The sequence below is a fragment of the Myxocyprinus asiaticus genome, chromosome 17, assembly GCF_019703515.2.
Source record: "Myxocyprinus asiaticus isolate MX2 ecotype Aquarium Trade chromosome 17, UBuf_Myxa_2, whole genome shotgun sequence".
Taxonomy (NCBI): domain Eukaryota; kingdom Metazoa; phylum Chordata; class Actinopteri; order Cypriniformes; family Catostomidae; genus Myxocyprinus; species Myxocyprinus asiaticus.
This window is the reverse complement of record NC_059360.1, coordinates 41,894,669-41,917,659: the sequence shown is the minus strand read 5'-3', so window position 1 is coordinate 41,917,659 and position 22,991 is coordinate 41,894,669. Positions and strand designations below refer to the sequence as shown.

At 36.1% G+C, this 22,991-nt stretch overlaps 3 protein-coding genes across 3 annotated transcripts; 2 read left to right on the top strand and 1 right to left on the bottom strand.

Annotated features, from left to right (window-relative positions):
- Positions 1 to 1,412: 1,412 nt before the first annotated feature.
- On the bottom strand, positions 1,413 to 3,442 carry il17a/f1 (interleukin 17a/f1). The gene is made up of 3 exons (XM_051722642.1): positions 2,717 to 3,442; positions 2,437 to 2,627; positions 1,413 to 2,120 (listed from the first exon to the last, which is right to left on the bottom strand). Exons 1-3 carry the CDS (start codon positions 2,747 to 2,749, stop codon positions 1,877 to 1,879), a joined length of 468 nt encoding a protein of 155 aa, XP_051578602.1. The 5' UTR covers positions 2,750 to 3,442; the 3' UTR covers positions 1,413 to 1,876.
- Positions 3,443 to 9,375: 5,933 nt separating this feature from the next.
- On the top strand, positions 9,376 to 10,449 carry il17a/f2 (interleukin 17a/f2). The gene is made up of 3 exons (XM_051722738.1): positions 9,376 to 9,415; positions 9,703 to 9,869; positions 10,224 to 10,449. Exons 1-3 carry the CDS (start codon positions 9,389 to 9,391, stop codon positions 10,447 to 10,449), a joined length of 420 nt encoding a protein of 139 aa, XP_051578698.1. The 5' UTR covers positions 9,376 to 9,388.
- Positions 10,450 to 15,308: 4,859 nt separating this feature from the next.
- LOC127455483 (leucine-rich repeat-containing protein 57-like) lies at positions 15,309 to 21,337 on the top strand. The gene is made up of 6 exons (XM_051723417.1): positions 15,309 to 15,533; positions 16,287 to 16,422; positions 16,522 to 16,657; positions 16,780 to 17,048; positions 17,133 to 17,318; positions 20,037 to 21,337. The coding sequence occupies exons 2-6, from the start codon at positions 16,339 to 16,341 to the stop codon at positions 20,076 to 20,078; spliced, it is 717 nt and encodes a 238-aa protein (XP_051579377.1). The 5' UTR covers positions 15,309 to 15,533; positions 16,287 to 16,338; the 3' UTR covers positions 20,079 to 21,337.
- Positions 21,338 to 22,991: the final 1,654 nt, after the last annotated feature.

Sequence of the window (22,991 nt, the reverse complement as noted above, 5' to 3'; positions counted from 1 at the left end):
AATCAGTGTTGTTGCTAATCATTGACATATCCCATACTGTGATAATCCAAAAAAAAAAAAAAAAAAAAAAAATTCCCCTTAGCATTTAGTATATGGAAAATAATTCATCATTTTTTTATTTGTTTTTTCATAAAAAACAACAGTGGCATTATATAAACAAACTGGCATTTAAAGGGTTAAAATCCTGAAAATGAATGAATATTTGGTAGTTATGATCAGGACTGATGTTGGTTAAAAACTCATTTAAAGTGAAAAAAAAATATTTATATATAATATTATTATGGCAGTTTTTTGACGTGGACATTTTTGTCCTCTAAGGACCTCTGAGTAACTTTTTTAAATTGATGCACAACGGTTAAAAATTGCTTCATTTGGTAACATCTAAACTAACAGGTTTGATGCAAGTCAAAGATATTATTTAAGATCACTGAATCAACCGGAATGCATTAGGTTACACCAACAAAAGTAATTTTAAAGGTTAGATTAGGCAGAAATAGCTCCTTAAAGGAATATTCCGGGTTCAATACAAGTTAAGATCAATCAACAGCATTTGTGGCATAATTTTGATGAGTTGTGCTTGGATGCCATGGAGAATAGCGTGGGCCTCCACATTCGCTAGGTCTCCGCGGTAACGTGCTCAACAAGCCATGTGATAAGATACACGGATTGACAGTCTCAGACGTGGAGGCATCTGAGATTCGTTCTCCGCCACCCGGATTGAGGCAAGTCACTGCGCCACCATGAGGTCTTAGAGCGCTTTGGGAATTGGGCATGCCAAATTGGGAAGAAAAGAGAAATTTTTTTTTTCAAAATCTGGGTTACAGTGAGATACTTACAATGGAAGTGAATGGGGGTTAATTTTGGATGGTTTAAAGGCAGAAATGTGAAGCTTTTAATTTTATAAAAGCACTTACATTAATTCTTCTGTTAAAACTTGTGTATTATTTGATCTGTAAAGTTGTTTAAATCTTAATTTTTACAGTCATTTTAGGTTTTTTTCGACATCTTGTTGTCATGACAACGAAGTTGTAAAATTGGCTATAACTTTACACAGAAAAGGTAAGGAAGCGATAAAATCATGTTAACACGCATATTGTTTACGTCTTGTGGCTATACTTTTAAAACAGTGAGTATTTTAACGTTTATGGATTGGCCCCATTCACCTCCATTGTAAGTGCCTCACTTTTAATCCAGATTTTTGCTGTTTTTAAAGAAAAGGAGGGATGAGTCAAAATAGATTTTTGTGGTAATCAATATTATGCCACAAATGCTGTCGATTGAGCTTAACTTGTATTGAACCCAGAATATTCCTTTAAGGTAACAATTCCAGGCTACCACTTTTTACATAGTAGTTTTAAATACAAAATATGACCATCGAAACCAATGTATTTTTATTAATTTTAATGCATAACTCATACCCATAAAAACAAGTTTTGATCAATAAATATTCAAATAATTCATGCAAAAAATATAATTAAATATCATTATAAAACTGTAAAAAATAAATACATTTGCAAACGTATATATGATATCATGAACATGAATCAGGTTCTACTGTTAAAATCAAATTATTTTTCAAAATCTCATTTCAGAAAATAAATATCTTTGCAAAAATGCATAAGATCACATGAATAAATAACACAAGTCTTGTAATGTTATAACATCTACAGTAACACAGGCACAAATTGAAATTTACTGTTTAAACTTGTTCAGTGATGAAATAATATGAAAAATTTCAATCAAATAATTCAGAAAATAAATAAATTTGCAAACACATATATGATGACATGAATAAATTAAACAGTCATTAAATAGTGAAATTATAAAACTAATAGTGAGTAGATCTAATATAACAGAGGAACAATATCAAACTCCTTCAGGTTCTAACTTCTTCAGTATATGGACGGACACATGTACATCCCACTGCAATGGTTTTGTACTCCAGTTTGAAGGAATAGTTGTGCTTGTCTCCTCGAACTCTCCTTAAGATCAGAATTTGCCTGTAAATGGGTTTGGATTCATAGCTATTGTCTTCTTCATTTCTTATATTCAAACATCCAGTCAGCAAACATTTTGCCTCTGCAATTTTAGAGGGGTACAGGTCCTTATCTTGAATAAACCTAAAAACAGAGTAAGTCATGGGTGATTTTTTTTTTTTTTTTTTAAATAGTAGCCTTTGCGATACTGATACAACAATGGCTGTATGCAGTTTACCATATTGTATGAGACATAACTTGAACATTTCATACAGTAATCAATTAAGTCTTCCAGACAAAGTGATATATCAACATGAAACACATTATCCAAAGCAACTTGCAGAAAATTCAAGTTATACATTTTATCAGCCTATGCATTTCCTGGGAATCGAACCCCTGACTTTGGCATTGCTAGCACCATTTTAAGCTAATAGAAGACTACAGAAACAGAAGGTCTTACGTGTAAATCCATGGAGAAATGGAGTCATTGTTGATTGGACGGATTGGATTGGATGAGGGTTTAAACTGTGAATCCAAGATCAGTCTGTATGATGATGGATCTGATTCTTCTGCCGTCTTGTGAAGTACTTTCTTTGAAGGTGCCCCCTCAACCCCAAGTGATATCAAAAGGAGCCCCATCATACAAGCCACCTGTGAAACAGCAGTTGTATTGTCATTTTAGATACAAATGTCCTACATAATAGCTAGCAGGCCATCTTCTAAGTTTCAGAAATACTCACCATCAGGAACTGGATGTTAAACGGCGATGACATTCTTGCACTTATTTCACTTAAATTCTTTCAACTGTGTTCTCTGTCAGATGTCATATGCTGCTCTACTTTGCAATAGCAGGTTCAGTTTATATAGAGAGGCCTGTTCGGGCAATTGACGTGGTGTAGGAGCACTTCCTGTGATGAATTACCTCCTTTCATGGTACATCTTATGCATTGTCATATCAATGTGTCAGCAGAAATACCAGTTTGAGTGTATTGTGTCACTATAATTACATATAACAGTACTATTTCAATTCCATCGTTAATGTAAATCTATTCACATGGGTTTTGACAACTCTAATGTAGTATAACACTGTATAACATTTAATTTGTGTCCTTAGTGCACCTTAAACTAACCCTAACTTTAGTGTCCTTGACAACCATAATATACTATTGTAACCTACTTTCATTGATATGTTTCTGGCATGTACTCAAATCAGAAGGTATGAATAAGTATGCAGATTTAAACTCCTGCTGAATATGTTTCTTTCCACTATTCTTCAGGTCCCGCATTGCATTCTGTTAATGCTATTGGCCTCAATTGACAGTTTGCATGTCATGTCAGCATACTTCCGCCCCATGTCTATGGCAGCTTGCATTTCGCAGTGCTGGTTTACAATTACGTCAAATGTGGTGAAATTTAGTGGTCTGGCCCTGTCCTGTCCCACTCTGAAAATTCAAAGGATTGAAGGGGAAACACAGAGCCATTATACACAACAAAACTATAACAAACAACAATACAACAAAAACTTGATTTTTACATTTTATGAAGAAAATATTAATGCCATTTGTCTGTGCAAAAGTTTCCACCATGATGCTAGGGCGATGTTGCTGCCAGGGTATTGCTATGCAGTTGCTAAGCTGTTCCAGGGGGTTGCTAGGGTGTTCTGGGTGGTTGCTTGGTCGTTCAAGTCAAAAGAGCCCTCCAGTCTCTATATGATATCCTGGTCCTTAGATATGGCTTGGTTCCCTCCATTTCCCTCATTTGAAAATGCACTAATTTGTCTATGTGCACTCTCATTCACTGAAACAGTGTTTTCCACCACCGAAAATGGCATACTTTGGAAAACGATAATGTATAACGACAATGAAAATTGAGTTTTCAAACTTAAAAGGATTAGTGTGGACATGGCTGTACACTGAGCACATTATTAGTTATTAGGAACACCTGCACACCTACTTATTGATAAGATTATCTAATCAGCCAATCATGTGGCAGCAGTGCAATGCATAAAATCATTTATATACGGGTCAGGCGCGTCAGTAAATGTTCACATCAACCATCAGAATGGAGAAAAAATGTGATCTCAGTGATTTAGACCGTGGCATGATTGTTGGTGCCAGATGGGCTGGTTTGAGTATTTCTGTAACTGCTGATCTCCTGGGATTTTACGCACAACAGTCTCTCGAATTTACTCAGAATGGTGCCAGAAACAAAAAACATCCAGTGAGGGGCAGTTCTGCGAACGAAAATGCCTTGTTGATGAGAGAGGTCAACAGAGAATGGCCAGACTGGTTCGGAAAGCTGACAGAAAGGCTACGGTAACTTAAATAACCCCTCTGTACAATTGTAGTGAGCAGAATAGCAGAACCTTGAGGCGGATGGGCTACAACACCAGAAGACCATGTTGGGCACTATATTAGGATCATAATGTTCCTAATAAAGTGCTAAGTGAGTGTATATACTATTATACTATCATTTTTATTGTTTGTTCATCTTCTTTGGTCATAAAACCCAAAGGGCAGCACCTTTTGTAAATGTGATGCATGCAACTGACCTACATTTGGGAGTTTCAAAAGGTTTAGGAACTGTACAACTCCTACTTTCATACTCATGAACAAGATTTCAGTAAAGTGATATCCAAGAACAAGCGGGCATTTATAGTGAACCACACATGACCACAAATTTGAAGAATCTTTGAAAAAATAAAAGCAATTACTATTATACACAACTGATTTTCATTTTCACAGTTTCACAACTTAATTCAGATTAAATCAGCATCTTTTTCCATTATTATTAAATTATCTTTTAAATGTTTGAGGTAAATAAGTTGCGCCACTAGCTGAATATTACATTTCAAATCATTACAAACAGCAAGCAAAAAGTGAAAACATTTACTTTGGCCATTACTAAACAAAGGTTTCATAGATCTTTGAGAGAAAAAAAAAAGAATAAAACAAATCACATGATCACATCTAAGGTTTCTTTTGTCAAATGCAATATGGAATACTGTATTTCATCATTATGGTCTTTGTCTTGGTTTTTTTAGCCTCTGAGTAACAGGAATTCTACAATTAATATATTTATTGTGGTGAAATCACACCAGCGGATACTATTATAAATGCATCTTTTCATTATTTCCTTGTATCAAAGTCAAAATGGGGAAATGAGGTCAGAGAACTGCTGAGTGGCTTCCGATTGCTGACTGCAGGGCTATGTAAATGATGTATACCACCAGTCAATTTGAGAGTAAGTAAAAAAACCAACAGAAAGAGAGAGGATTCCCGCATCATGACCTACCATATCAAAGAATTGCATAATATAGTGACATAACTCTGGGTAGCCATGATTCAGCTGTCCATTAATGGAAGTTACACACCAATATCGACCATTTGCCTAATTAGCAAAGTTAATACTTATTGATCTATGATTTGTCATTGGGTTTTGATTGGTTGCTTACTTAGATATTCAAACAAAAAGTATACCTATTATGGGCTGGGGCATCACTAAAATTCATAGGGCCCAGGCAAAATATTTGTGGGTGGGCCCCTTCTCGCTCCTCTTTTAAAAAACCATTTATTTATTTGGATAAGGATTACTGGATAAGGACTTTTAAAAATAATTTTATGGAGATCACATTCAGTATATGAGCAATTTCTAGCAAATAGGATATTTTAGGGCAAAGCATAATTTTCTTTTAGAAATTCCCATTACTTTTAAGATTTAACTCTTTCTTATGTTCTATGACATTTCTGCGTCTGGAATTCCTATTTTTAAATGACCTGATATTTCCAGGTTTTCCATGACCATGGGAACCCCACTGAATGCAAGATTGTGTCCTGTGTGAACAGCCCCTTAGAGTTCTTTGTATGGTATATTTTGTCTTTCGTTTTCTATCAGTGTTGGTATTAAGGATGGTTGTATTAAAAGCATTATAGATAATAAAAGGAAAATAGAATCAGAATATTGACCAAAAAAGGAGCTGACTTCAAAGACTGTCTTCGCAGCCAAATGTGAATGGTTATGTGGGTGGTAAAAATAGGCCGATTTTCACTAAAGCACTCGTATGATGTTGGTGATGTGACCACACAGAGAAACCATATCAGTGAAGGCAATCTATCAAGAGCACTTCACACTTTGATGCTGGGATAAGAATAAGAATAAACAACGTTTTGCCTTGATGCCCTAGGAACAATGGAATTTACCGAAAGCCTCTTGAGATGTAAAATACCTAGATTATGGTTGATGATAATAGATAATATACTTTCGTTATTGATATTCTTTATGCATTTCCAAAAGAATGCACCGCTTCATTTTTTTGCCTATTCATATGATTTAAAATATTTTTTAGGCAGCATAATGTGATTTTTTCCCTATAACTGTGTGTCTGGGCACTCAAACAGGCTGATCGCTTCATGCATTCATTCTTCAACATTGCTCTGGTGATTTAGCAGTCAAACAAGTACTGATCTGAATCAAAAGAGTTACGTGTTTTACTACGATATAACACTTAGCATCATCAACTCACAGACTAATATAACCTATTCACACTGTACTATTGTCTTTTCTTGCCAATATAACATAGAGGCCACAAACCCAGCTTCAACAATGTGCATGTATTTCAACTGACTATTATACAACTGTTAAATCTTCTAACTATAGTCCTTTCTTACTTTTGGTGTCCCAACCAAAAAGACCACTGCTCCAGGCTGGTTTATGCTGGTTTGGTGATCTTGCTGGTAAACCAGAATAGACATGCCGTTCACCAGTAACATTTTCTGGGGAAGTTGGTTGACCAAGGGGGTCTTGTGGGCTTAGAAGTCTTGTGTCTCAGATAACTGGTGGGGACAAACAAAAACACCAACCCATCCCATGCTTGGATACAAGTATCTAAAACATAATATTGGGTTATTCCATGTCAAATCGACCAAATTACTGAAATTTACCTGGCTGAATTTTTTTTTAAATTTTGTTAATACTTTAAAATAAACATAAATGACGATGAAAGCCAAAATATTAAATGCCATGGATCAAAATTTACGGAGTAATCCAATAATTTGTGGAGGGGGGTCAAAATAGCGATTTTCACCCATGATTTTGGAGCAAAACAACAGGTAAAAAAAATAAATAGTCTATTACTAAAATCAGTTGACTTTAACACCACTTCGTTAAATGCTAATGGTGTGAGTCCAGAAATGGGAAAGAAAATGGAATGCAAAATACTTTTTTGTGTTGTTTTTCCAAAGCCGGAGTATTAAAGATATCTTAATATCCTTTTAGAGTCTGGTATTAAAGAAACTTTTCTTTTTATATCTTAAAGCCCTTCTGTATATGGTTAAATGCCATAAAAGGATATTTGCTGCTTGATCAGATTACTTAATTAAAATTAAATAAAGCAACACAATTCTAGAACATTTTGTCTCAACTTGATTTTATTATGTTCTATCCATTTAAATTAGTAAAATGGAAGTTACTTAATCCATTTGAGTTAGGACAACATTATTACTTTTTGTGGTGTTAATGTAGCATTGATGAAACTGGCCAGGGGATTTCATTTCCCAGCCTGCTTTGCATGGGACTGCATAGGGAGAACAAGTGTTGAAATTAAGTGTTATTTTATGCATTTTTGAGCAAAATGAGAAAAGGAGATTTGTTAATGTTTAATGTCATCATTTTTTTTTTTTTTTTTTTTTAAAGAGAGTCTGTAATGCTGGAGTTTTGGGGGTTACTATTGTGGTGAAGAATGGGGCTTGTGCTTAGGTTGAGGATGAACGTTCACTTTCAAGTGATTTGAGCGCTGTTTAGCTCTTTAAGCAGTTGAAATTAAACAGTGCAATAGTTTCACTGTTATTACATTTGCTCGCCTGGCATATACTAATGATTACTAAAATAAATTAAGTTGGACAAACATAAAAAAAAATTATTGAATAAAACCTTAGTAAATTGAGTTTGACGAACCTAATGTACACTGCCTGGCCAAAAAAAGTTGCATACACTAATATTTCATTGAGTGCCTTTAGCTTTGATTACACCGTGCATTCAACGTGGCATTGTTTCAACAACCTTATGCAACATCACAACATTTATTTCCATCCAGAGCTGCATTAATTTTTGGCTGAGATCTTGTATTGATGACGGGAGAGTTGAACCACTCCGTAAAGTCTTCTCCAGCACATCGCAAAGACTTTCAATGGGGTTAAGGTCAGGACTCTGTGGTGGCCAATTCATGTGTGAAAATGATTCCTCATGCTCCATGAACCACTCTTTCACAATTTGAGCCTGATGAATCTTGGCATTGTCGTTCTGGAATATGCCCGTGCCGTCAGGGAAGAAAAAATCCATTCATGGGATAACCTGGTCATTCAGTACATTCAGGTGGTCAGCTGACTTCATTTTATTGCCGCATAACGTTGTTGAGCCTAGACCTGACCAACTGAAGCAACCCCAGATCGTAACACTGCCTCCAGAGGCTTGTGCAGCGGGCACTATGCATGATGGGTGCATCGCTTCAAGCGCTTCCCTTCTTACCCTGACGTGCCCATTGCTTTGGAAAAGGGAAAATCTGGACTCATCAGACCACATGACCTTTTTCCATTGCTTCACTGTCCAATCTTTATGCTCCCTAGCAAATTGATGTTGTTTTTTCCGATTAGCCTCACTAACAAGTGGCTTTCTTGTGGCCACACAGCTGCTTAGTCCCAATCCTGTAAATTCTGGTTGCATTGCGCATGAGTTCAACTGTCGATTTTTTATGATGTGACTTCAAGCGTTTTAGTGATCTCCGATCATGATCATTCAAGATTTTTTTACGACCACATTTCTTCTACGCTTGCTTTTAATTAAAAGTATACCAGACATTATACCATAACCTTGAAGAGTGAGAACCCTTACAGATAAAACCTGCATTCTTCATTCAAAAGAATTCATCATTGTTCTTAAAAGAACAGAATGGAACTTGCATGTTAATAACCTTCACAATACATTTTTCTGGAACTCTGAGGTAAATTAACTTTCAATCAAAATTTCCGCAAATTAGTCCCCACCAGTAAAACCTTAACAAACCAGATACCACCGAACAGAATTTCATGATTCTTAACAGAAAAAACCCCCTCCAAAATCTTGATAACTTACCCCAAAAGCCTGATTCGTCATATTTTTTCAACTGAAATTCTGTAAAACGGATCCGCAACCTTGCCAACGTAGACTAATCTTATGTCCGTAGGTCTGATTACAGGAAAATAAGTGGCAAAATCTAGGTCTACGCAAAGCACCCCTCACCTATCAATTGATCTGATGAGGAAATCCAGGTCAGAGGTGGGCCGTATTATCTATGCAATCACAAAAAAGCATCGCATAAATAGATGAGGTGAAAGAGAAACATTTTCACAGTGGGAGAGCACAAGAAGAGAACATTAAAGATGTTTTACTTCATTGCTAAATACATGGTGAGAAGAACAAAAAGAAAATTGAGATTTCAAAAATACGTGACTGTTAAATTTATATTGAATAACTTTGGAAAATTGTGTTCACTGAAGATTCATCTTAAAACTATGCTTAAGATTAAATTTAGCATGTTGCGATGAAAATTGGCTACAAAATGAAAAATTGTCTCTTAATTGCTAGATCCTAGTTCTTGCTAGGTCTTCGTTGATGAGTAATCATAAATCATATCTGAAGAGATATGATATCAAGAGACAATATCATAACTGTTGATAAATGTTCTTTCTCTCAGGTTTTGCTGGGCTGTGTGCTGGTGAGCATTACTTTTTCCAAACAAGAAAAGAAACGAATATGCAACACTGATTTAACGATTTCCAGTGACTACGATTCCTCTCAGGCAGCGAACACGTTTGGGAATGGCAACATACACAACCGCTCGCTATCTGCATGGACCTGGATGTGAGTTTTAAAATGACAAACTAGTACAAAATCGTTAACCAGACAGAAGATTGAGTCAATTTGTCTGTTTTTAAGCTACTTAGAGATAAACATTTGGTTCAGTCTAGTGCGATAACACTTGTTGATGCATATTATTTGCTTTACATTGCATCCACACAGTAAAGGAAGCAGATTTATTGTCATGTTTTTAGAGGTTAGCATTAGTCTAGCTGCCATGGCTAAGTTGTAAAATGAAGTGAAAGTGGTTTTAAGGTACAGCAGGCCTTGTGACGTCAGTGTGAAACATCAAGCAAAGTGAATCTTGGTCAATTCTTTGGGTTTTGCCTCAGCTAAATACATTTTCTCTGCTTTCAGACCAAAGTTTTCCTTCCACAGAATTCCACAAGTAATCTTTGAAGCCCAGTGTCATTCAGAATATTGCAGCTATCCCAACACCGGTGTGGACTCGAGATTTAACTCTTTGCCCATATATCAGGACATACTGGTGCTGGAACAGGATACGCAAGACAGAAAGTGCTTCAGGGCAATGTTTGAGAGAGTGATAGTGGGTTGTACATGTGTATGGGCCAAGACATCTTGATTTGACTCTGTATGTTTCAGTGACTGAATGAACTGAGAATTTTTTTTAAGCAAATTTATTTTAACAAAGAGTCTTTGTGTACTGCAATTTTACGATTTTAAATTATTATAATAAATTATATACTACAAGCTATACTTAAATGTATTTATTAGCAGACGCTTATATTTGTCTGTATTCATGAATATTATAGTCTTTTACCATGATAAAATATATGATTTTTTTCATATAGTTCTTAGATATATTTGACCAATTAACAATTGTAATTTTATCATAACACTGATCTTTATCACTGATGCTTATTTGTGCATTCTCCATGACCAAACATGTATTAAAGAAGTTCATACTTAACACTTTATTTATTTATTTTCCCCCAACTGTATTGGATGGTCTTTGGTTTTGGAAAACAATAAACAAATAACATTTAATTAAAGAAATGCCAATAAATACCAAGCTGGTCTCTGCTGTACTTTCATCATGTTCTGTAGCTTATCGGGTGTTACACAGGGGTAAATGCTGTATTTCCTGTTAGGTTTAGCTATAGTTTATATGTTGGAATCTGTGGGACAACTCTATAATAATTTGAGCTAAACTCAAATTATTGAGCTACAAAAGATAGGAGACACTGAGCCAATGGTAGCTTGAGATAAATGAAAAGAAGGGACTAAACATTCATTGAGTGAGCTAAACACACAAATCCCTGCACATAGAGAGAGAGATTGGTGTTTGCATTCTGGATTATAGAATATCTTGCAGTGTTGCAGTAAAAAAAATCCTTAATCCTGTCAGTGCTGTGTTAATGACAAGAAAGTGTTTTAGTAAAGTTACTATTAGCAACAGTGGCATCTTTTACCATCTGCTAATAGGGATGTGGGTGTGGTCGCTTGCGCAGCCCTTACAAAAATTCACCATGGTAACAATAGCGATTACAAAAACACCATCAACTAAAGTTATTGTTGCTACAACAAACCAGGGTAATTTGGAATTAGCAGAGACTAACTAGCCCGAGACGAAGCACTGGTATTAAAATGATTGGGAGAAATTGGAACAATATGGCGGATGTATAAAAGGAAGTCCGGACTTACAGTGTAAAAGAGCCAATCACCTTTTAGATACGGACATCGCCTGTCAGTTAAATTGAGAACGCACATGCACATTAGCAGGACCAACCTAACAAATTGCATTTTTTAAGGTGATCTGAGCTAAAGAAGCACAATTTATGATACGGTTGTTGTCAAATTTCATTGTTGATTTGAAATATGGTCTTTGATAGTAATCTTGACCAAAAATTTTGGAGATTTTGGTCTTTCCCCATTCGAGTAGATAAAAGCTGTACTTTTATGGCGCTTTTATTTATAGACAATAGCTGCCCGGGCACGTTCCAAAGATGGGCGCCGAGTGAACAAACCTGTCTTAAAAGAGACTTTGGCATTAGCAACCACTGTAATCCAAAAATAAATGTAAAAAGACAGATTCTGAAACCATCTAAAGTTGTAAAGTCCTGAAAAATCAACACACTTAGACCTGCCCTAGGACAGGTCAAGAGTTTCAGGAATGTGCACAAACAGGAGAAATATTTCTTACACATAAGCATAAAAAATACAGTTCTGTGCAAAAGTCTTAGGCACATAAGATGTTTCACAAAAGCATTTGTCTTAAGATGGTTATTTATATCTTCAGCTTTAGTGTGTCAATAGTAAATATATATTTTAGACTCCCAAACATTTCTTTTGCAAATAGAAAAGATTAGAATAGAAGAACAGGGAGCCCTGCAACAGATGTCATGGCCCCCACAAAGCCCCCCACTGAACATCGTGTCAGTCTGAGATTACATAAAGAGACAGAAGCAATTGAGACAGCCTAAATAGATAGAAGAACTGTGGCAAATTGTCCAAGAAGCTTGGAACATCCTATCTGCCAATAACCAAGAAAAACTGTGTCCAGGTGTACCTTGGAGAATTGGTGCTGATCAAAATTTCTGTTGCTGTGAATAGCTAAGGGAGCAAAAGATGGCCTGATTTCCAAAAGGCTTAAAGTTAATGATGACACATTTCTTTAATATTATAAGCAATATTACTTTATATTCATCTTTTACGGTTTCAAAATAACAAAAAAGGAAAAGGGCCTGAAGCAAAAGTTTGGGCACCATGTATGGTCAGTACTTAGTAAAACCCCCTGGCAAGTATCACTGCTTGTAAAAGCTGTTTGTAGCCAGCTAAGTGTCTTTAAATTTTTGTTTGGGGGATTTTCACCCATTCTTCCTTGCAAAAGGCTTCTAGTTCTGTGATGTTCTTGGGCCGTCTTGCATGCACTGCTCTTTTGAGGTCTATCCACAGATTTTTGATGCGGTTTAGGTCGGGGGACTGTTAGGGCCATGGCAAAACCTTCAGCTTGTGCCTCTTGAGGTAGTCCATTGTGGATTTTGAGGTGTGTTTAGGATCATTATCCTGTTGTAGAAGCCATCCTCTTTTCATCTTCAGCTTTTTTACAGATGGTGTGATGTTTGCTTCCAGAATTTGCTGGTATTTAATTGAATCCATTCTTTCCTCTACCAGTGAAATGTTCCCCTGTGCCACTGGCATCAACACAAGCCCAAAGCATGATCGATCTACCCCCGTGCTTAACAGCTGGAGAGATGTTCTTTTCATGAAATTCTGCACCCTTTTTTCTCCAAGCATACCTTTGCTCATTGTGGCCAAAAAGTTATATTTTAACTTCATCAGCCTGCAGGACTTATTTCCAAAATGCATCAGGCTTGTTTAGATGTTAATTTGCAAACTTCTGATGCTGAAATTTGTGGTGAGAATGCAGGAAAGGTTTTCTTCTCATGACTCTTCCATGAAGGTCATATTTGTGCAGGTGTTGCTGCACAGTAGAACAGTGCACCACTACTCCAAAGTCTGCTAAATCTTCCTTAAGGTCTTTTGCAGTCAAACAGGGGTTTTGATTTGCCTTTCTAGCAATCCTATGATGAGTTCTCTCTGAAAGTTTTCTTGGTCTTCCAGACCTCAATTGGAACTCCACTGTTCCTGTTAACTGCCATTTCTTAATTACATTACAAACTGAGGAAACGGCTACCTGAGAACGCTTTGCTATCTTCTTATAGCCTTCTCCTGCTTTGTGGGTATTAATTATTTTAATTTTCAGAGTGCTAGGCAGCTGCTTAGAGGAGCCCATGTCTGCTGATTGTTGGGACAAGATTTGAGGAGTCAGAGTATGTATAAAGCTTTGAAAAGCACCTGGCCTTTCCAAATGATGATTGTGAACAAGCCATAGCCCTAACAAGCTACTTAAGGTCTGAGACCTTGGTAAAAGTTATCTGAGAGCTCAAATCTCTTGGGGTGCACAAACTTTTGCATGGTGCTCCTTTTCTTTTTCTTTTTTCACTCAAAAATTTTACAAAATAAAAATAATACACTAATATTGCTTAAAATGTTGAAAAGAATGTTTAATCTTTAACTTTAAGCCTTTTGGAGATCAGTTCATCATCTACTCATTTAACTATTCACAGCAACAGAAATTTTGTCCAGGGGTGCCCAAAATTTTGTATGTCACTATACAAGGAATTTGTCTTGGTGACAGAAGCTTCCAGTGCACAAACAATACAATACAGCAACAAGTCAGAGATAATAATAATAATAATAAAAAAATTTAAAAAAAATAGAATAAAAATAAAAAGTGAATAGAAAATAACGTATTTATAGAAATACACAATAGGACAATATATATACCGTTCAAAAGTTTAGGGTCACTTATTCTTTATTTATTTATTTATTTATTCACATTTTAGAATAATAGTAAAGTCATCACAACTATGGAATAATAGAAATGGAAATATGGGGATTATGTTGTGACTAAAAAAATCCAAAATAAATCAAAACTGTGTTATATTTTAGCATCTTCAAAGTGGCCACACTTTGCCTAGATTTAGCGGAAATGTACTCTTGACATTTTCTCAACCAGCTACTTGAGGTATCACCCTGGGATGCTTTTTAAACAGTATTGAAGGAGTTCTCATCTATATGCTGGGCACTTAGTGGCTTCTTTTCTTAATTATTCGGTCCAAGTCATCCATTTAAAAAACGGTTTTTATTTTTTATTTTAGTTTTGTAATTAATTAAATTAATATTGTGGCACAATTATATTTTTGTCTACAAAACTAATTTCAAACATTTAAGCATATGCCTTCAGAACAAAAGTTTTTAAAGATCATGAGAAACATTTCAGGCAAGTGACCCCAAACTTTTGAACGGTAGTGTATATATTGTATGTGTATGTGTAGTGTATATATAGTATGTGTATGTGTAGTGTATATATTGTATGTGTATGTGTAGTGTATATATAGTATGTGTATGTGTAGTGTATATATTGTATGTGTATGTGTAGTGTATATATTGTATGTGTATGTGTAGTGTATATATTGTATGTATGTACAATATACAAATCCAAATCTGTTATATACAGAAGCAAGGGAATGTAATGGCAGAAGAGGTATGGTATGCTGGATGAATATAAATAGACTAAACTGTAGATTAAGATTTCATAGCTGCACCAAACCAGACAGTTACTGAAGTGCAGAGGACAGACTCAGTGACTGCTGAGTAGAACTGTATCAGCAGCGCTGAGGAATAAAAAGGATTCATTTAGTGTGCATGTGACTGGCTGACATTTAGGGGGTGACATTATATGTTTTAGAGAACAGACTTTATTCGTTTAGAGACCATTGGCTAATAATCTCTATACAACCTATGGGCCCATTTCTCGTCCAAGCCACTAAGCGGCGATATACAGAATATGAAACGAAAGACACATGATCTATTACTGCCACCCAGTGTACGGGAGGTGAAATTACACTCAACAGCTTCAATCAACTGACTGTTTCCATACAAACAAACAGCAGTCTGGGCATGGACAAAGTTCCTTAGATAACCCCTTGTCCATCCTTATTTTATTTCTTATTTCATATTTATCAAGCGATTAATTAAGGTTTTTTTTAAGCTCAAGAAAACAGTATTTTATCAGTTTTGCACCGGGACAGATTGTCAAACTGTGGATTTACAGCTAGCCAAACGAGCTAGCTGGCCAAGGTAGGCATTAATAATATTATAATGATTTTATACAGCTATCCTGGTTCATAATCGTACATAGGCTGTATGTTCATTCGTATGAAAGATCGATGCTACTTAGCTACAGAGTTAAATAATAACTGTATCTAAGCAAGAGCAATGAATGTACCATGTGTTTGATTAGCATAGGGATTATGTAATTGCCATCCGTAGTCCCTTATTTACCATGGTTTTACTAGGGTAAGAACTGGTGTAACTATGGGATTTTGGCGCAAATGTTCACGTTTTAGTTTCTAAACGTGTTTATAAAAAAAAAAATGCCATAGTTTGTTTATTAGAAACCACTAGGCTAAAAGAGACAGTCGTGTTGTTGTTGTTTTCTTTTTTTTTTTTTTTTCATTGATCTTACATGATTACTGTGTCTTAACAAATACTACAGTTAAATTATGGTTAATACGCAAAAAAAAAAAAAAAAAAACAGTAGTACGTTATGCTGTGGGTCTGACTGGAGTTTATAGGGAAAATAATAGAATATAATCTATCCCACAAAAATATTGAAAACACAGTATGAACTTTATAATAAACAGTAACGCAAGGTGCCAGTTTAGTATTGTTAATTATGTCCAATTTTCTGTGTTTAACGATGTCTTCAAAATGTGATATGTAATGTTAACATTATTTTGTGGCAGAATAAAATATTTCGAGGGCTATAGATTCTTTTAGTGAAATAGTTTGGCACAAAGTATTTGATTATGCTTTTTTCCCCCCTTCCAGTGGATTTCCTGACATTACGTTCAACAGCATCTGCTGCATCTATATACTGTAAATGGGGAACAGTGCTTTGAAAGCTCATTTGGAAACATCTCAGAAGACTGGAGTGTTTCAGCTGACCGGAAAGGGTTTGATAGAGGTACTAATAGGCATGTGGTAATTATGTTCACCGCTCAAATGCACTTAGCAGTAATGTTCTCGTGGATTATTGACAGGTTGTATATCTTTGTTTACAAAGTTCCCAGAGGAGCTACAGAAGCTCACTGGAAACCTGCGGACAGTCGATCTGTCCAACAACAAAATCGAGGTGCTTCCTGCATTCGTAGGAGGCTTCCAACAACTCAAAAGTCTCACCATAAGTGGAAATAAACTAAGTAGGTATTAACAAATTACTAAAATGGGTGGTGTTGAGAAAGTGTTCTATTGTACTCTTCATAGACAATTAACACTCGGTTAATTGAGCGTTTTTTTTAATTGATTTTTTTTATGTGAACAGGCAGTTTACCAAATGACATCGGGAAACTCAAGAAGCTGGAGACTCTTGTTTTGAATGGCAACCTGTTGAAGCAGCTTCCTGCATCGGTGGGTCAGCTGAAGGCCTTGCGGACCCTCAACCTGTCTGGGAATCGGTTTAAGGAATTTCCCGGTGGACTCGGCTCGCTTCGTCAGCTTGATGTTCTCGACCTGTCCAAAAATCAAATCCAGGTGGTACCTGCAGAGGTCGCCGAACTGCAAGCCATTGAAATCAACCTCAATCAGAACCAGGTTTGTTTTGTAGGGGTGATTTAGCCTTATTTTTAATAGCTTTACATTTATCAGGGTGACTTTTTGTGCTGTGTTCTGCTTCAGATATCAACCCTGTCTCCAGAGGTGTCTAGTGCTCCCAGACTGAAGGTCTTGCGTCTTGAGGAGAACTGTCTGGAGCTCACCTCTATTCCCATCTCTATCCTCAAAGACTCCCAGTTGTCCTTGCTTTCCGTGGAGGGCAATCTGTTCGAAGTTAAAAAGTTACGTGACCTGGAAGGGTATGATAAGGTAAGAATATGACAAATCTATTTCATTTTGTGCCAGACTCTATATTATACTCACAAAGCGTCTTGTAAAAGCTTTGAAAATGTTTTTGTTGTTGGAGTAATCCAGTCACAAAACCTATAGGATTTAAATTAACATGTTAACTTTGAGCTTAGTTCTGTGCAAATATCATATGATTTTCCATGAATAAAATTGTTAAAGTTTGAACGATAAACAAAACTTGTGTACGTTTTTATTGTACAAAGTCAAATCTGCCACTATCTTACAAGTCAGTGTCTCTCAGTGAGCTGTAATAGGATTTTTTTAAATAATCTAGCTCTGAAATGAGCAGTTCAGGTCAGTTCATCTTAGTTCAGTTCAATTCATCTTAACTCTTGTAGCAAATTTGTCTCAATACCGATTGTCTCAAAGTGGCTTTACAAAGATCAGTGCTTTAAAACACAAAGTGACTGAGCAAAGGGCTACAATAGCTGGGGTTCCATCCAGAATATTTAGCATTTTATAGGCGCATTTTTTTTTTTTTCCCTTTCCTCTTTCACCCAATTTGGAATGCCCAATTCCCAGTGCGCTTTTAAGTCCTCATGGTCATGTAGTGATTCGCCTCAATCCAGGTGGCAGAGGACGAATCCCAGTTGCCTCCGCGTCTGAGACCATCAACCTGCGCATCTTATCACGTGGCTTGTTGAGCACATTGCCGCGGAGACATAGCGCGTGTGGAGGCTTCACGCCGTCCACCGCGGCATCCGCGCTCAACTCACCATGCGCCCCACTGAGAACGAACCACATTATAGCGACCACGAGGAGGTTACCCCATGTGACTCTACCCTCCCTAGCAACCGGGCCAATTTGGTTGCTTAGGAGACCTGGCTGGAGTCACTCAACACGCCCTGGGATTCGAACTAGCAAACTCCAGGGGTGGTAGCCAGCGTCTTTTACCACTGAGCTACCCAGGCCCCCCTTTTAGGCGCATTTCTAAAAATTTGATTTAAGAAAATACGAATTGTTGCGCGATTCCATCCACTACGTAATGCGCATTATCATGAGGGAGCCGTCTCTTCATGATGGAGCAGCTAAATGACCTCTCCCTGCTTTGGGGATTGCTTTATTTGCAAGATTGGAGCAAGTATCTCATTTTATTAAATGCATCAACAAGACACCACAGAATAAGTGCAATATCTGATATAATGTGGGCTGTAATAGCTGCGATGCCCACACATCGCCAGACTCCGCATACCTGGGAGCGCCTGCTCTCAAAACTGTTCTGGGGGAGTGTGAGGACCCACTTTATCAACCAGCTGTGGGTTAAACACTTCCTAATGACAAGCGCTATGTTCAGAGAATTGTGTGCCAAGGTGGGCTAGTTGCATCAAGCTATCACACTCTCATAACGCATGCACGAATGGTCAAAACACGTCATCCTTTGCAAATAAACCATTTCCATCACCTTAATGCGCATTTTAACTAATGCGAAACTCTAGAAAATCCACCTCCTACTAGCGTGTTAAATTTTTAGCAAATTTGTAATGTTTATTAGCATATCAGGCGTTTCCATTCAGGATTTCTTATGCGTAATTTCAAAATGAGCATCAAAATAGTTGTATGGAAACCCAGTGAGTGACGGGGGGAATAAAATCCCTAAATGTTGGAAAATAATCAAGCCAGTCAGACCTTGGGGTCTCAAAACGTTTAAAAACGTAATTCGAATTTTTTACTGAAATATTAAAAAAAAAATCTTATTTTTTCAGGTGGGGGAAAAATCTACAAGACATCTGATTTTTAAAATGAAGTTGTCTTCTACGTCCACAAGAGGGCGCAACAAATCAATATAAACCAATAAGCACAGTATTATAGCGATTGTATATTGCAAAGAAAATGCTAACTTGGTGTTGCACAGTAGCCATAGCACTACCACTGACTCATGCTTCATAATACCGGCAGTACCACAATGTTTTTCACTAAATACAATTGTATGTACATTTTAGCATTCGAATGTGTATTTTTAGCATACATTTTCAAATTTTAATTTGACAGCCTCAGTCAGACCACTGTCATTTTGCAGACGTATGAAGAAGATTTCAATCTAATAGTCGGTTTAGACTGTGAATTTTCATTCAACAAAAATTGATTGTTTTGAGATAATTTTCATTTTAGGTGAAAGCTACATTTTATCAATGTGAACATTAATTATGACTCGGAAGTTTTTGTGATGACCATGTTTTAAAGGATTGTTCCAGGTTCAATACATGTTAGACTCAATTGACATCATTCGTCGCATTATGTTGATTACCACAAAAATAATCATTTGGACTTGTCCCTCATTTATTTACATGTGTACACTAAAATCATTAATGTATAATGCTTGGGTCTTGTGGCTGTATTTTTGAAACTTTGTATATTAAATTTGTATGATACCCCATTCAGTTTCATTGTAAGTGCCTTACTATAACCAAGATTTTTGCTTTGTTTTTTTGTTTTTTTTTACAAATACATTTTTATCAAAATAAGAATAAAAAAAATGCTGTCGATTGAGCATAACGATTGTACTGAACCTGGATCATTCCTTTAAGTAGTGGTTTAATTTCTCACAATGAGCAAGTGTTTGCTTTTTACAAACTACATTTAAAACACTGCTGTCTCAAGAACGCTTCATTTTTCATGTTATTTTTTTTTTCTTCCATAGTCATGTAATTACGTGCTTTTAACTTTGTGCTTCTCTTTTAGTACATGGAACGTTTTACTGCAACAAAGAAGAAATTTGCTTGAAGAGTTTGAGGCCTCCTCTAGTGCTGGTCCTCGGCGCTGGGCTTACTTTAGAGAAGTTACAGCTGTGACTGCAGTTGTAACTGGTTTGGCAGGATTGGAATGAAGACTGGAAGAATGGCCAGGACTGCTTCAAAAGTCTGTAGAACTACGGCTCTGAGACCACAGCCCTGCTGATCATTACCCTAAGAGTACAGAGAGAAACTGTATGTGCATTACACTTTCTTTTGTGAGGAAAATAGTGCTGACTCAGCTTTATGAGACTATTTACACTGGTTTATTGTATATTCAAGCACACTAATGCCAGGTCTATTTATAGAAAGTATGTCCTTCACAGGTGAATATAACAACTAATAAATTGTACGTCTTGTACCCTTAAAAGTATATGCTATTGCTTAGAATTTTATTTTAATGCTTTAGAGTTAGAAGACATTTTGTAGCCAGTAAACCCATGAATGATTTTGTTTGCCCCTTCATTAGTTGATTGGAACATTTGTTTGGAGGAATGTTTTGGGCATCAGTGAGCTAATAAGTGGTAATCCATTATAGTATTTTGATTGTCCTTCATAATAGTGATCTCAACATTTCCGTTACAGATTATTTGCTCAACGTTATTTATGAATGAACCATTTTTAATTAGATCAAAGGCTGCAAAAGATTCTTAATGTTAATTACTGTCCATTAAATAAATGCCAGTGTATATTTATATGCACCATGAATGCAATAAATGTATTGTTTTACACTTGTATTTATTTGTACATGCTGCACATATTTTTTCCCATCTTCAAGGTGCATAACTCGAAATACATTTTAGTTAAGGATAATGTAGTTTGATGCAGCTTTTGAGACTTTGCTATGGCTCTGTTGAATTAATCATTTCTTTCTTTCATGCCTACAGTGTGTTTATCTTCTAAAGCTTTCACACTTGAATGTTTCTTGCAGTGAATCTATGCACATTCATGTAAAAAAAAATTTTTTTTAAACATCATGATTTAAATGTTTTTGGTATGTTGTGTAATCAAAATTTTAACATATTAACAAAAATGGTCATGAGTGGCTCTTATTGAATCAGACCAGTGTGACATTGGTAAAAAAAATTCTTGTACTTTTAATGTACTGCATCGCCTTAATAATTGTTCTTTGTCACAGCATTTACCCTCAAAATAAAGATTGCATTGTATTAGAATTGTCATGCAATTGTAAACAAAACTGCATCTGAATTTTCCCCCTGTGGATTAATAAAGTACATCTATCTCTGTTTACGTATTGTACTCTTGATTCGTAACACACCAAGATTACCAACAGGCTGAAAATAGTTCTGTACGTTTAGGCACAACTCTGGACATCTCATTGAGTCCAAATGTTTTCCTGTGACACTAATGCAGTTACACTGGCCCATTTTGGACATATACAGTTGTGCTCAAAAGTTTGCATACCCTGGCAGAAATTGTGAAATTTTGGTATTGATTTTGAAACTATGACTGATCATGCAAAAAAAATCCTTTTATTTAAGGATAGTGATTATATGAAGCCATTTATTATCACATAGTTGTTTGGCTCCTTTTTAACAGAAATCACCCAAATGGCCCTGATCAAAAGTTTACATACCCTTGAATGTTTTGGCCTTGTTACACAAGGTGACACACACAGGTTAATTTCCCACACCTGTGGCTTTTTAAATTGCAATTAGTGTCTGTGTATAAATAGCCAATGAGTTTGTTAGCTCTCACGTGGATGCACTTAGCAAGCTAGATACTGAGCCATGGGGCGCAGAAAAGAACTGTCAAAAGACCTGCGTAACAAGGTAATGGAACTTTATAAAGATGAAAAAGGATATAAAAAGATATCCAAAGTCTTGAAAATGCCAGTCAGTACTGTTCGATCACTTATTAAGAAGTGGAAAATTCAGGGATCTCTTGATGCCAAGCCAAGGTCAGGTAGACCAAGAAAGATTTCAGCCACAACTGCCAGAAGAATTGTTCGGGATACAAAGGAAAAACCCACAGGTAACCTCAGGAGAAATACAGGCTGCTCTGGAAAAAGACCGTGTGGTTGTTTCAAGGAGCACAATACTTGAACAAAAATGAGCTGCATGGTCGAGTTTAAAAAGCCACAGGTGTGGAAAATTAACCTTTGCCATTTAAAACTGTGTGTGTCACCTTGTGTGTCTGTAACAAGGCCAAACATTCAAGGGTGTGTAAACTTTTGATCAGGGACATTTGGGTGATTTCTGTTATCATTATGATTTAAAAAGGAGCCAAACAACTATGTGATAATAAATGGCTTCATATGATCACTATCCTTAAATAAAAGGATTTTTTTGCATGATCAGTCGTATTTTCAAAATCAATGCCAAAATTTCACAATTTCTACCAGGGTATGCAAACTTTTGAGCACAACTGTATATACAAACCGGGCATGCAATTAATAAACTAGCAGTAAAATACTGTTACTCCACTAACTAAACCAAAGTTTTGCAAGGAATAAATCTAGTGTTAAAAACTCCCATAAAACGTACCTATAAAGATTAAATATGCAATGTTTAATTACAGAATTTTTCTCCCTTGTCGCTTGCTTTATGATGTTTATACATTTCTATTCTAATTAGATTGTAGAAATAACACCATAACTTCCCAAGTGATTCATAAGAACAAGGATCTGTATATCGAAATATTGAATTTCATAAGAGAAAATGCACACAAAATACAAATACATTCAGCACAGACTTATAAAATATATGGATAAATCAGAAGGAAAAAAAAAACAATGGCCACAGTGCAACAGTAAAACAGAGGGTGGTGCTCTAACTACAAATGATAAGAACACTGAGCCAATGACTTTAACCAGAACTGAAATGCACAATATAATGAATATAAAGTATTTACAACATTTATGGCTTGTTCAGACTTTAAATAG

Excerpts from the sequence above, each read along its gene's own strand:
- LOC127455483 (XM_051723417.1), top strand. The coding sequence starts at position 16,339 with ATGGGGAACAGTGCTTTGAAAGCTCATTTGGAAACATCTCAGAAGACT. Across the intron at positions 16,423-16,521 it reads CCGGAAAGGGTTTGATAGAG|TTCCCAGAGGAGCTACAGAA; the intron begins GTACTAATAGGC and ends TTGTTTACAAAG. Across the intron at positions 16,658-16,779 it reads CATAAGTGGAAATAAACTAA|GCAGTTTACCAAATGACATC; the intron begins GTAGGTATTAAC and ends TTATGTGAACAG.
- il17a/f2 (XM_051722738.1), top strand. The coding sequence starts at position 9,389 with ATGTTTTACTTCATTGCTAAATACATG. Across the intron at positions 9,416-9,702 it reads ACTTCATTGCTAAATACATG|GTTTTGCTGGGCTGTGTGCT; the intron begins GTGAGAAGAACA and ends TCTTTCTCTCAG. Across the intron at positions 9,870-10,223 it reads CTATCTGCATGGACCTGGAT|ACCAAAGTTTTCCTTCCACA; the intron begins GTGAGTTTTAAA and ends CTCTGCTTTCAG.
- il17a/f1 (XM_051722642.1), bottom strand. The coding sequence starts at position 2,749 with ATGTCATCGCCGTTTAACATCCAGTTCCTGATG. Across the intron at positions 2,628-2,716 it reads TTAACATCCAGTTCCTGATG|GTGGCTTGTATGATGGGGCT; the intron begins GTGAGTATTTCT and ends GCTGTTTCACAG. Across the intron at positions 2,121-2,436 it reads ATTTCTCCATGGATTTACAC|GTTTATTCAAGATAAGGACC; the intron begins GTAAGACCTTCT and ends CTCTGTTTTTAG.